Below are 14,376 nucleotides of genomic sequence, written 5' to 3' on the forward strand. Positions count from 1 at the left end.
AATCACCACATTTCACATAAAAGTTGAAAAACACATACACACAATAGTAAAATAAGTAATAATGTTCAGTTTATATAGTAAAATGTCAAATGAAAATAGTTTACATACATAGCAGACATGTGTACAAATGAAGATAAATATAAATAAAAAAACTACAACTAATAAAATTATTTATAAAAAATACATGCAAATTAATTAAAAAATGAATATGTATAAATGAAGATTAATAATAATTAGGCAAAACTTGTGTACAAAAAAAACTAAAATTAATAAAATAAATGAGGGAAAACAATAATTAAAAGGAATAAAATTGAAAATGTATATGTACAAATGAAGATAAATATTAATCAGGCAAAACTTGCATATAAAAAAAACACAATTAAAAAATTAAATGAGGAAAAACATTAATAAAAAAACATGCATGTGCACAAATGAAGGTAAATATTAATTAGGCAAAATTTGTATATTATAAAACTACAATTAATAAAATAAATGAGGGAAAATTAAATTAAAATGAATAAATAAAAAAATGCATGTGTACAAATGAAGATAAATGTTAAATAGGCAAAACTTGCATATTAACAAAATGAAGAAAAAAAACTGCAATTAATAAAAATAAATAATAAAAAAATAAATAAAATTAAAAAATACAAATGTACAAATGAAGATAAATATTAATTGGGCAAAACTTTATATACAATTAATAAATAAATGAGTAAAAAATAAAAACAAAATAAATAGTCCTAAGACTTACACTAACACACTAGTCAAAAATGTTCAATATTATATAAACAGATATTAACTTAATATATTGAACAAAAATGATGTATTAAACACAACAAATAAAAAAAAACAATGCTTATTTTTAAAATTATATTAATATAACCTTAAGGTAGAATTAAAAAGGGATCAATTTAAATAAGCAAAACAAAACTGTTCAAAAATATATCTCAATAATGATATTACATATCAATAATGCCTGGGTGGTGAGCATTTTAACGCATTTCTGTTTAATAACATAAGAAATATTGAAACAAAAACTGGGAACAAAAATCAGGCAGAAACTGAACTAACACAACACGTATGCGATTATCAGCTGATGCAGATAATCTGAAAATGACCAGGAACTGTATATTCTGCTGTCCAAAAGAAAAGTGCAGCAACCTTTGCAGATTTTATTCATTCATTTTCTTTTCAGCTTAGTCCCTTTAATAATCAGAGGTCGCCACAGCAGAATGAACTGCCAACTTATCCAGCACATGTTTTACGCAGTGGATGCCATTCCAGCTGCAACCCATCTCTGGGAAAGCAGATTTTATTATTATTATTATTTTGCAAGACTACATGTTTGAGCGGCTGTTTCTTTAGTGTTAGTGTAGTTACTGCACTTTGCCTTTGTATTGCAGTATTGGCTAATACTTATATTTTAAGGTGTCCTTGTTACAAATGGTCTAGATTCCTACTATAGTGTGCATTATTTCTTAATAATTCAAAATAGACTGGAGTCAATAATTTCACATATACTATGGTCTCCAGTCTCCACAGTTCGGATGTCAGATGTTAGGATTTCGTCATATACAGTTGAAGTCAGAATTATTAGCCCCGCTTTGATTTTTTTTCTTTTTTAAATATTTGCTAAACAATGTTTAATAAGAGCAAGGACATTTTTACAGTATGTCTGATAATATTTTTTCTTCTGGAGAAAGTCTTATTTGTTTTATTTTGGCTGAAATAAAAGCAGTTTAAAATTTTTTCATCACCATTTTAAGGACAAAATTATTAGCCCCTTTAAGCAAATTATTTTTTTGATAGTCTACAGAACAAACCATCGTTATACAATGACTTGCCTAATTACCCTAACCTGCCTAGTTCACCTAATTAACCTAATTAAGTCTTTTAATGTCACTTTAAGCTGTATAGAAGTGTCTTGAAAAATATCTAGTCTAATATTATTTACTGTCATCATGACAAAGATAAAATAAATCAGTTATTAGAGTTGAGTTATTAAAACTATTACGTTTAGAAATGTGTTGAGAAAATCTGCTCTCCATTAAACAGAAATTGGGGAAAAATAAACAAACAGGGGGCTAATAATTCTGACTTCAACTGTACAGCTGAACTCCTCAGTTTGTTTTCTCCTCAAAGACCTCTTATGTTCTTAGCTCAGCTCCTGCTAACTGTCCCTAAATCCTGCTTGAAAACTAAAGGAGACAGAGCTTTCTCAGTCCAGCCTTGGAACACATTACTATTAAAAATTGGACCTTCACCAACATTCAATTTCTCAAAGACTCAAGACTTTAAAAAAAATGATATTAATATTGTAATTTATTTGGCCATGGAGCACTTTGGTCAACATTCATATTGTTTTAAGCTGCTATACAAATACAATTGACCATGTAAGAAGGACACCTTAAATCTCTATGAGCAGCAGCAGGCTGTAAACTGGAGATGATGTTGGGTTTTGCTGATGGTTTAGATGAGGATGATGGAGGTTTCGGGATGAAGGGCTTCACGGCTCTGTCTTACGGTGTGCGTGCCGTTGCGTTGGGCAGTTTTGCGGTCCTCTGGTCGGTGTGGTGTTGTGCGGGTGGTGTGCGGTTGACCGGGGTTGGGGAGGGGCGGTGGTCGATCGCCTCCTTCATATGAGTACGGCAGAGGAGGACGAGGAGGAACACACGAGGAGTCTACAGAGTCCTGCATTCATACAGTGAAGAGCACATACTGATGCAGCCCACCAACAACACTGACCTACACTCGCCCTCTGTGTGTGTGTGTGTGAGTGTGAATGTGAGTGAGTTTGTGTTTGTTGTGTGTGAGAGTGAGTGAGTATGTGTGTGATTAGGTCAGAGGTGCCCAAACTCAGTCCTGGAGGGCCGGTGTCCTGCAAAGTTTAGTTCCAACCTCAATCAGACACACCTGGGCTAGCTAATCAAGCTCTTACTAGGCTTTCTAGAAACATCCATGCAGGTGTGTTGAGGCAAGACGGAGCTCAAATCTGCAGGACACCGGCCCTCCAAGACTGAGTTTGGACACCTCTGGTCTCAGTGAATGGACATTTGTGTGTTTGTGCGCGTAAGTGAATGGGCTTGTGTGTGTTTGTGTAAATAAAAGTTTGTTTGAATGAGTTTGTGCCCATTTGAGTCTGAGTGTGAGTGTGTGTGCCTGTATGAGAAATGTGTGTGCATATGCGTAAGAGCAGGGGTGCCTAAACTTGGTCCTGGAAGGCCGGTGTCCTGGATAGTTTAGCTCCAACTTGCTTCAACACACCTGCCTGGAAGTGTCTTGTACACCTAGTAAGAGCTTGATTAGCTGTTTCAGGTGTGTTTTATTGGGGTTGCAACTAAAATATGTAGGGCACCGGCCCTCCAGGACCAAGTTGGGTACCCCTGCATAAGAGTGTTTGTGCTGAGTGTGTGTGTAAAAGATTCCTCCTGACACAAGTACTTACTTCACTTTTATGCAGGGTTGACAGAGGGTTTGCACCAGGAAAACCTAAAAATAAAGAGAAAGTGTGTGTGAATTCATGGCTATACGTCATTGGCCTCAAACTCAATTCCTGGAGGGCCGCAGCTCTGCTTCAACCCTAAAAAAACACAGCTGATCTAGTAGTGTCTAGTAGTCTTGAACACCTTCATTAGTTGGATCAGCTGTGTTTGATTAGGGTTGAAGCAAAACTGTGCAGAGCTGCGGCCCTCCAGGAATTGAGTTTGAGACCTATGCTATATGTCCTATAATGAGGGCTGAAACAAAACAAAACACAACACAAAAACACAAAACAATAAAGTACAAAAAAGGCTGCTACTGACATTGTATTAACTATCATTGAGCTGAGAAGTTATTATTTGTGTGTGTGTGTGTGTGTGTGTGTGTGTGTGTTTGTGTTTGTGTGTGTTTGTGTGTGTGTGTGTGTTCTGTCTCTCACTGGGTTCAGGGTTTCTCTTGGGTTTGTTCTTGCTCAGCGCCTCCATCACATCCTGAATTCTCCACAACTCTTTCTGGATCTGAACATGCTTTTGACTGGGCGGCTCCGTCTGACAACACATAGGCATTCTTTAAAGTCACAATGACCTCGCAACTGACAGTTCTCATATTTTTAATGTAATGATGATGAGTTTATTCATGCATTTAATCTAATATCTACAGTAGAGGCTGCAGGCCGAGTGCCTTATTGCTCCAGCAGTGCCGATACACAGATATATCGCACTGCTATTTGTGTGATATTGTGTTTATACAATAGTTCGACGGCATAATCGTGTATATAAAAAAGAAAATCGAACACGGAAAGTCTCAAAACCCTTTCGTACAAGGATTTATCCAATATCTATGATATTTTAAACTGACATGCTAGAGAAAATAATAGAAATAACCAACTTTAAACTTTTTTTTTGATGAAAATACTAGAAGCCTAAGACTTTTGCGCACACACGCACGCACGCACGCACACACACACACACACACACACACACACACACACACACACACACACACACACACACACACACACACACACACACACACACACACACACACACACACACACATATATATATCTGTAAACTGTATATATCTGTAATCTTCATCACCTGTGGGCTGCCGAGGGCCTCCAGCTGCTCCAGCAGGTTAGTTTTGGCAAGTGTAACATCGGCCTCTAGTCGATCATATTCTCTCCAGCTTCGCTCCAGCTCCTGTAAACAGCACAGCATCATGGGTAAGCGGCTAAGGCTTCACTGGTGCACTACAGGAAACTACACAATGGTTTACATACATGAAAATGCACATCAGGACACACAAAATTAGCTATAAAATCAAAATACTAACATGACTTTAATATTAATCGTATCACAATTTAATAGAGTTGTTTATTAAGAATGCATTATAATTAGTCCTGAGCAAGTCCAGTGTTATAGATGCGACGTTTGCAGATAAACTTAACACATAAATACACAGAGAAAGTGTATGTTAACCTTATATTAAAACATCTGTTTATATTTTCCATAACTACTAACCACAGAGTTATGGGATGAGAAAAATATCAATCTGTAAACATTATTATATTTTAAATGAGGGAAATGCGTTATGGATGTGACCAAAAAGTCTGCAAGTTTACAGTAAACAACACACTTTGTAAAAGTTCTGTGAATTAAACTGCACGACACAAAAGAAATATGGATCATCAAAAGGAGAAGAGCTGCTCTCTATAGAGCAAACATCATTGATTTGATTAGATTTTGCATTATGGATGTGACATCTCTCTGTTATGGATGTGGCAGATGTGAAATTGGCACTTATGTGACTTTGGTAAATTAAATATAATAGTTTGAGAACACTGACAGACATTTATGAGTATATTTACACTACTGTAAAATACTTGCTTACACAAAAAACCTAAAAAGGCTTTCAATATTTTGGTGAAAACATAATTTTTTTTTCATGGCAAGGTTGAAATTTGCACGGAATTGCTCTGCTCTGTTGAATGTATTGTGAGTGTGTGTTGTCGTACAGTGCTGACGCGGCTCAGCTCTCTGCAGGTGCTCAGCAGGCCACTCTGCAGGACGTCCCTCTGCTGGACCACGCTCTGGACCGCCGCTGGGTTTTCAGAGCTCATCTCGATCTCCTGACTGGCGGAGAGCAGCGCCGTCTCCAGTGTGTGCTAAAAACAAGCACACAAGCATGCAGGAGTGAGACACAAGCTGTTTTAATCCAGCTATTCTAATGTGCATTTATTACAATATCGCATAAAAGTGCTTAATGAAAGCAACAAAATAAGCATAGATTTTGAAAATGTGCATTAATAATGAATAAATATTAATTAGATAAGTAAAAATGGACATAAACTAAGAGGGAAACACATTTACTGAATAAACTCCAGCATGAGCATCAGTAAAGTCATGTGATTTATATCTTTATATTTTTTCTAATTCATATTTTTGGATGGAAACACAGCTAAAGATGCTGAACTTGCTGATGGACTTCACCTTTTCTCTGTGGAGCTGCTGCAGTTTCTCTTCTTGAGTTCGCACTACTTTGTCCTGCTCACAGAGCCGACTTAACTTCGCCTGCAGACAATAAAGCCGAGGATGTTTTATTAAGCAACTTTATTCTTTATGTAATAATATCTCAGGTAGTCTGAAAATGCTTGTGAATTCATAAAAGTATAATAATTCTATTTATTTATTTATTTTATTTTATTTTATTTATTGTATTAAATTTATTTTTAAATATGTTTTTGTATTTTTTGTATTCAAAAAAGCTTAAATAAAATTTAAAATAAAATAATATTATAATATAAATAAATAAATAATAATAATGAAAAATAAATGATTAATAATATATTTTTTGATTAAATAAACATGAAATAATAATAAAAATAATAATAAATTAAAAAAGAAAATAATAATAAAAATAAAATAATGATAAAAAATAAAAAATAAAAAAATGAAATAATAATAAAAAATAAATAAAAAATAATAAAATAATAAATAATAAAAAAATAAATAAATAAAATCAAATAAACCTCACATAATAATAAAAATAAAAATAATATAATAAATAAATAAATAAAAATAAACAAATAAAATAAGAATAAATAAATAATAAATTAATTAATAAAATAAAAATAAAATATAAAAAAATAAATAAAATGAACATAAAACAATAATTACAAAAACTATAAATAAGTACATAAAAGATTTAAATAAAAAAATAAATAAAATAAATGAATAAATAAATGAAAAAAAAATAAAAAAAAAATAAATAAGAAATCATCTTAAAGAGACTCACGTCGACATCGAGCTCCTCCGGCCTGTACATGTAAGTGTTTTCTCTGTACTCTTCAGGACTCATCTGCTGAAATGACAAGAAATTATGTAAGATTTCATGCACATTATATCATTCCTATCCTACAGACTGTCCTAGAAGCTCATGAAGCAATGAAGGAAGCGGCATGAATCTGATCAAGCCTTTATGAGCCCAACTGACCACATGCAACTTACTCTTCAACATCCTATACACACGTAAATACACAGAGTGAGTGTTTTCTGCTTCAATAACTCTGACAGACAGCCGGTACAATATAAACATGTGCAACGGAGGGATCTTTATATACAGTCACGCTGTATACAAAACACAAGCATGCAAACTCTGTTCATACAGTTTGCAGAAAGCAGATGAGGGAAAGTCTGATGGAGATTTCACTGTTTTACATGAACAACGCCAAACAGTACTTTCTATCCCCTTTACTTGTAAATGGAGACCTATCATGCCATTTTTACAAGATGTAAAATAATACTCTGATGTTCCTAGAGCGTGTGTGTGAAGTTTCAGCTCAAAATACCACACAGATCATGTTTTATAACTATCTAAAACTGACCCTTTTGGGCTTTGAGCCAGCATTTTGAGTGACTGTTGCTTTAAATGCAAATGAGATTGAGCTCTTTTCAGAAGAGGGCGGAGCTACAAATGCCTGTGTGTCAGCATAGTGGCACATTTAAAAACAAGACTAACATCCTGTGCTAATAAAGGAGAGATGGTCACTAGTGGGCGGGGCTTTCCCCTCTGATGACATGTATAAATGGAGAATGTCAATCAAAGTTTTCTGCAGACTGTTTTAATCAAGTGTAATATAAAAAGAATATTTTTTTTTTACCATTAGAAGCTGCTTAAATTCATAGTCAGTTGCCAAAAAACTGTTTAAATCCCTTAAAATGTATTTTTGCTTAATAGGTCTCCTTTCAAAATACACACAATTGTTAATAAGGCTCATCAAAAACCTATCTATCTATCTATCTATCTATCTATCTATCTATCTATCTATCTATCTATCTATCTATCTATCTATCTATCTATCTATCTATCTATCTATCTATCTATCTATCTATCTATCTATCTATCTATCTATCTATCTATCTATCTATCTATCTATCTATCTATCTATCTATCTATCTATCTATCTATCTATCTATCTATCTATCTATCTATCTATCTATCTATCTATCTATCTATCTATCTATCTATCTATCTATCTATCTATCTATCTATCTATCTATCTATCTATCTATCTATCTATCTATCTATCTATCTATCTATCTATCTATCTATCTATCTATCTATCTATCTATCTATCTATCTATCTATCTATCTATCTATCTATCTATCTATCTATCTATCTATCTATCTATCTATCTATCTATCTATCTATCTATCTATCTATCTATCTATCTATCTATCTATCTATCTATCTATCTATCTATCTATCTATCTATCTATCTATCTATCTATCTATCTATCTATCTATCTATCTATCTATCTATCTATCTATCTATCTATCTATCTATCTATCTATCTATCTATCTATCTATCTATCTATCTATCTATCTATCTATCTATCTATCTATCTATCTATCTATCTATCTATCTATCTATCTATCTATCTATCTATCTATCTWTCTATCTATCTATCTATCTATCTATCTATCTATCTATCTATCTATCTATCTATCTATCTATCTTTCTATCTATCTATCTATCTATCTATCTATCTACCTTTCTATCTATCTATCTATCTATCTATCTATCTATCTATCTATCTATCTATCTATCTATCTATCTTTCTATCTATCTATCTATCTATCTATCTATCTATCTATCTATCTATCTATCTATCTATCTATCTATCTATCTATCTTTCTATCTATCTATCTATCTATCTATCTATCTATCTATCTATCTATCTATCTATCTTTCTATCTTTCTATCTATCTATCTATCTATCTATCTATCTATCTATCTTTCTATCTATCTATCTATCTATCTATCTATCTATCTATGAAAACATAAACTGTTTTTATTGCGGAAACTCAACTCTTTTAATGTAGAGAAAGTTATTCTTAAGACCTTTTAATATTCATTTATTGAAAGTATTTTGTCCTGTTCCTTTATTCGTTGGTTCTCTTCACTGTCTATAAAAAACAAGAATCGTCTTCAAGGCATTGTTCATTTGTTAATGTTAATTTTGGGAGTTCCCCTGCGAAGTCTTGCATACTATTATGAACAGCAGGTGTTGAGGATGGCACATAAAATATTAGGAGACAAAACACATCCCTTAAATAAAACTTCTGAGTGGATGCCCCTTGGTCGACGTCTAAGGAAAATAAGATGTTCCACAAATCGTTCTAAATTTACTTTTGTGCCTGAAGCATATAGGTTATGTAATAAATGTAGTTCATCGATGGATTGTTATTTGTTTTTTGTACTTGCTGTGTTGATGTTTATTGTGTTAAGTGTCATTTTGTTATACTGTATGTGAAGCACCACCATGTCGAAATGAATTGCCCCAGGGGGATAAATAAAGTTTTAAACTAAACTAAAAACTAAAACTAAAACACTTTACATTTGTTTTATAATAAATAAAAATTAAATCTTGACAAAATGCATATCGTTGAAAAGGTCTGAGAAACAGATGAGATGAGAACATATTTAATAGCTTAATTTAAAAGAAAAACAAGAAGCCTTCCAAAATAAATAAATAAGAAAGTAATTGCAGCACATAAAAACTAATTCTTTTCATAACCTCTATGGGCTTAGACATACATACGTGGACAGCACATTTTAGCTCTTAAGTGGCTGTTTAAAATACTTCAAATGATTTATATTTTGTCTCAAACCCTATTTGTAACTGTCCATAAAAAGCAAAAAAGTTGATTTTACTGTCTGATAGTCAAAACTATGTTCAAAAAGATGTTCTATGCTATTTATGCATTAAAAACATTCAGGAAAAAGTGTTTAATGTAAATTCGGACCACGAGTCCACATATATGGACATCATTGTTCTCTAAAAGTACATCAAATCAAAAGATGATACTTAGACTTTATTCTAACTAGTTTCCAATAAGCCCCAAAAGCAAAGAGAAATAAAAAAATGCATGTAAAAAAACACCTTGAGCCTTAAGAGGTTAATTTCATTGAATATTTTCCTTAAAATTTGCAATGCAAAAGGAAAAATACCTGTCAGTACAGTGAGAAATATGACCTTTACACAAAGATAAAAACAAACATTATTCTTACTCTATTGCCTGACATTTGTATTGGTTTGTGCACAACGAATATTGTACTTAATTTAGCTTCTCAAGTGAACGCATCTTGATAATGACTGTGAAAGGAGAGTAAGAAACTCAGTGAGCTCATACACACACTCGATGAATCATCTCATCATGGAAATAAACGCTGCTTCAACACCATCTGCTGCGCTAAAAGCAGAGACAATCACCAAACTGTTCATTGCACTAGTGTTGAACACATCCACAACATCTGCTGTGGGACACAACACATACAAGCATCTTGAATTACAAGTCATATGTGTGTGTGTGTGTGTGTGTATACATAATATGTGTCACATATACATAATAAATCTATTAAATACACATATATTGTGCCAAAACAAACATTTATTTTGGATGCATGTCCTCATAAACCATCTCAATGCTATCATACCTTCAGTATAGGTCATTCCCAAGTCATTATAGGTGTGTTCCATTAAACCACCTCAACCCTTACACACATGCATTGAAAAGAAGGCTGGTAATATGAGTGTGTGCTGAAAGACAGTGAAGGTTGAGTGTGTAGGCTGTGCTGTAATTACTGTCCTGTTCACTGGGGTCTGTCAGAGCTCCAGCTACTGTGACTGATGAAGGAAAAAACACACTACAGAAGAGCACGGTGTAAAAGGCACAGGAACCTCAGATGCTCAGACTTTACAACAGTTCTGAGAGTTTACAGCTCAACACACTGAAACATGAAATGAAGTCAACTTAAACACACAACTGAGAGTCAAGATGGGGCTGAAATTAGCATCCAGCGTATAAAAACCAGCCAACTTCATGAAGAATGACCGAAAAGTGACAAATTGCATACAGTTTAACTCCCATAGAGTGAATTTACCACACATTAAGCTAAATATATATTTAATATATGAATCTATCTTATAAAACAGCATGTATTTTAATAGATATTAATGCAGATTTAAAGTTAAATATTTTAGTTTTAATTCAGTCCAAGTAAATATTGCATTAAATATCTTAGATTTTGTACATCAAATTTCTCTGATAACATGACATTAAAATGACACAACATTATAGACCCACTGGGGTCTGAGGGTGTTTTGGGGCTCTGGAGAAGTTTGGACATGCACTGACATTTGTGTTGTTTTCAGTATCTTAAAAACATATTAATGACTAAAGTGTGATAACACTGTAAACAGCACAAGTTGGGCTACAATAAATAATACCCTGTATTATAATACCCTATAATACTATAACTGCTAATAAAACAATATTAACATTAATTCACTAAGTAAACATCAGTACAACAGTTCATAGAATATCTCAAATTTTGTACATTAAATTTTATGAAAGATACGACATTAAAATAGCACAACATTATTCATTTTATAGCAATTAATAGCTTTATAGCTATAATATCTAATGAAATAATAATAATATTAGGCTAAAAAGGTTTTAATTCACTCAATGTAAACTTTAGGACAACATTTCAGAAAATCTTAAACTTTGAACATCAAATTTAAAAGATGATATGACATTAAAATAGCATAACATTAATAATAGTATAGCTATTAATAGCTATAACTGCTAATAAAACAATATTAACATTAATTCTAAGTAAATGTCAGCACAACAGTTCATAGAATATCTCAAATTTTGTACATTAAATTTCATTAAAGATATGACATTAAAATACCATTATTAATATTATAGCAATTAATAGCTTTATAGCTATAATAGCTAATGAAATAATATTAACATTGGGCAAAAAATGGTTTTAATTTACTCCAAGTACAACATTTCATAGAATATCAAATTTCACTGATGATTTGACATTAAAATAACACAACATTATCAATATTATAGCGATTATTAGCTCTATAGCTATAATAGCTTATAAAATAATATTAACATAAGCTGAAAAAAAGGTTTTAATTCCCTGTAGGTAAATATTTAATAGAATATCTCAAACTTTGTACATCAAATTTGACTGATGATATGACATAAAATAAAATACATAACATTATTAATACTATAGCTAGTGAAAGCTACAATAGATAATAAAATAAAACTAGCATACAGCTAAAAAAATACTCAAAAAAACTTTAGTTTTGACCAACAATTTCTAAACAAACAACATTATAATCATCAATTTCCTATCAAAAACACTAAACTAGATGGTCTTTAATTATTAAACAAGATCACTATCTTATGGTGTGCTAAATCTCATTCAGACCAGAGCAATCAACCACCAAGATCAATACTTTGTCAGTCATTAAACCGTTAATTCTGAAAATCATTGGCTTAATTATCATGATCATCCTTTATTTCGTATTCATACTCAACATCATTTCATTCTTCAAGTCCGTTATGTCCTTTTAAACCTCATAAAGTCTTGTTTATGAGGCAAAAGGGACTGGGCTAAGTCATGAAAGCTAGCATGATGGATGAAGCCATTGCTAATGAGCGTCACATTAGCACCAGCAGCTGCTCCGAAAGCCATGCTAACACCAGTTTAACCATCAACAAGAAAACAACAACAACAACATCAACAACAACCAATGGGATGTGCTGGAACCAAACCGACACAGAATGGGGCGGTGAAGAGGGGGTGGAGCTTCAACAAAGAGGCAGGGCCATGACACGGAGAGGGGAGGAGCATAACCGTGTGTCACATGACCTTACTTGCTGGTAGAGCTGCGGCCGGGGCGCCGAGTTCTCAATCATAGTGTGAATCATGAAGATTATGGGTTCGTTCTCCTTCATCTAGTGCGCGAGGAGGAGGAGGAGGAGGAACAGCCGTTATCAAAGCACTGCAAGACACACGCTGATGTTTTACAGCTTCTGAACCGCACAAACACACGGCTTTCTGGTGCACAATCATGACGCTGCACTGGAGTTTTGCAGTTCGATGTAAAAAAAATATCAGCGGCTTTGGCAAAGAGCGACGACGTGTCTTCAGACTAACTTTTAAAAGAGATTAATTAATGGAAAGCAGAAATCCATCTTGAAAACATCCAAATGTCCAGCATTACATACGAGATATATGCAAAATATCACTAGTAGATAGATAGATAGATAGATAGATAGATAGATAGATAGATAGATAGATAGATAGATAGATAGATATAGATAGATAGATAGATAGATAGATGATAGATAGATAGATAGATAGATAGATAGATAGATAGATAGATAGATAGATAGATAGATAGATAGATAGATAGATAGATAGATGATAGATAGATAGATGATAGATAGATAGATATACGCTATAAGATGTTAGCATATTTTCTTAAGCATATCTACAACAGAAACTTCTCTAAACAAAGTAGTCAGATCCAGGGCAGTGTAAACTCAAAATAGCTACTTGAGAATTACATTTTATTATATTATATTATATTATATTATATTATATTATATTATATTTCATCTAACATCTGTATGAAATAATAAATATTACATTAAAAACATATTTTTAAAAATGTTGCATTAAAAGTTGAACTACAAAGAATAGAAATGCAATAAAAAACACTGAAATGTATATATATATATATATATATATATATATATATATATATATATATATATATATATATATATATATATATATATATATATATATATATTACTTTATTACTTTTGTTGCACATAAAATAAACAACGAAAAGCTAATTAATAATACTAATAAATGTCCTTATATGTCCTTTGTAATAAATGTAAAAAACCTTACTTCACTTACATTACCTTAAATAACACTTAATACATTATAAATATATTGTTTAATAATATGAAGAAATAGTAAAAATACATAGGATTAATAAACTCATTAATATGAAATAATAATAATAATAATAATAACAATAAAAATATTAATGATTAAATAACAATAATAATAGTAATAATAATAATAATAAAAATAAAATAATAATAATAATAATAATAATAATAACAATATAATAATAATAATAATAATAATAATAATAACAATAAAAAATAATGATTAAATAACAATAAAAATAGTAATAGTAATAATAATAATAATAATTATTATTATTATTATAATTATAATAATAATATAATAATAAGAATAAAAATAATAATAATAATAATAATGAGTTTAAAAGTGTCAAACGAAGACCAGAGTGGGTCAAAGCAAATTCATAATAATTTTATATAATTTACACATCCAATGAAGTCTGTAAGGTTGTAGAAATCACATGTATAACAATTATACAAGAATGACAAATAATAATAGTAATAATAAGAGAAATAAAGTAACTGCATAGAAAAATCACTGAAGATTGAACAAATAAATTAA

At 31.6% G+C, this 14,376-nt stretch overlaps 1 protein-coding gene across 50 annotated transcripts in view; it reads right to left on the reverse strand.

Moving 5' to 3' along the window:
- The window catches only part of plekha5 (pleckstrin homology domain containing, family A member 5), a 198,530-nt gene that overhangs the window by 11,026 nt on the left and 173,128 nt on the right, over positions 1-14,376 (reverse strand). For 11 of the 50 annotated variants that reach the window (XM_073946511.1, XM_073946514.1, XM_073946501.1 and 8 more), the window contains 7 exons: positions 6,781-6,846; positions 5,976-6,056; positions 5,501-5,650; positions 4,584-4,685; positions 3,923-4,031; positions 3,449-3,492; positions 2,527-2,694 (listed from right to left, as the gene is read on the reverse strand). In XM_073946511.1, the coding sequence (XP_073802612.1) occupies positions 2,527-2,694; positions 3,449-3,492; positions 3,923-4,031; positions 4,584-4,685; positions 5,501-5,650; positions 5,976-6,056; positions 6,781-6,846 (720 nt within the window). Of the gene's footprint in view, positions 1-2,526; positions 2,695-3,448; positions 3,493-3,922; positions 4,032-4,583; positions 4,686-5,500; positions 5,651-5,975; positions 6,057-6,780; positions 6,847-12,740; positions 12,822-14,376 lie in introns of all 50 variants that reach the window. The other 39 variants (XM_073946512.1, XM_068219714.2, XM_073946502.1 and 36 more) reach the window with 5 other exon arrangements.

Source organism: Danio rerio, chromosome 4 (genome assembly GCF_049306965.1).
Source record: "Danio rerio strain Tuebingen ecotype United States chromosome 4, GRCz12tu, whole genome shotgun sequence".
NCBI lineage: Eukaryota > Metazoa > Chordata > Actinopteri > Cypriniformes > Danionidae > Danio > Danio rerio.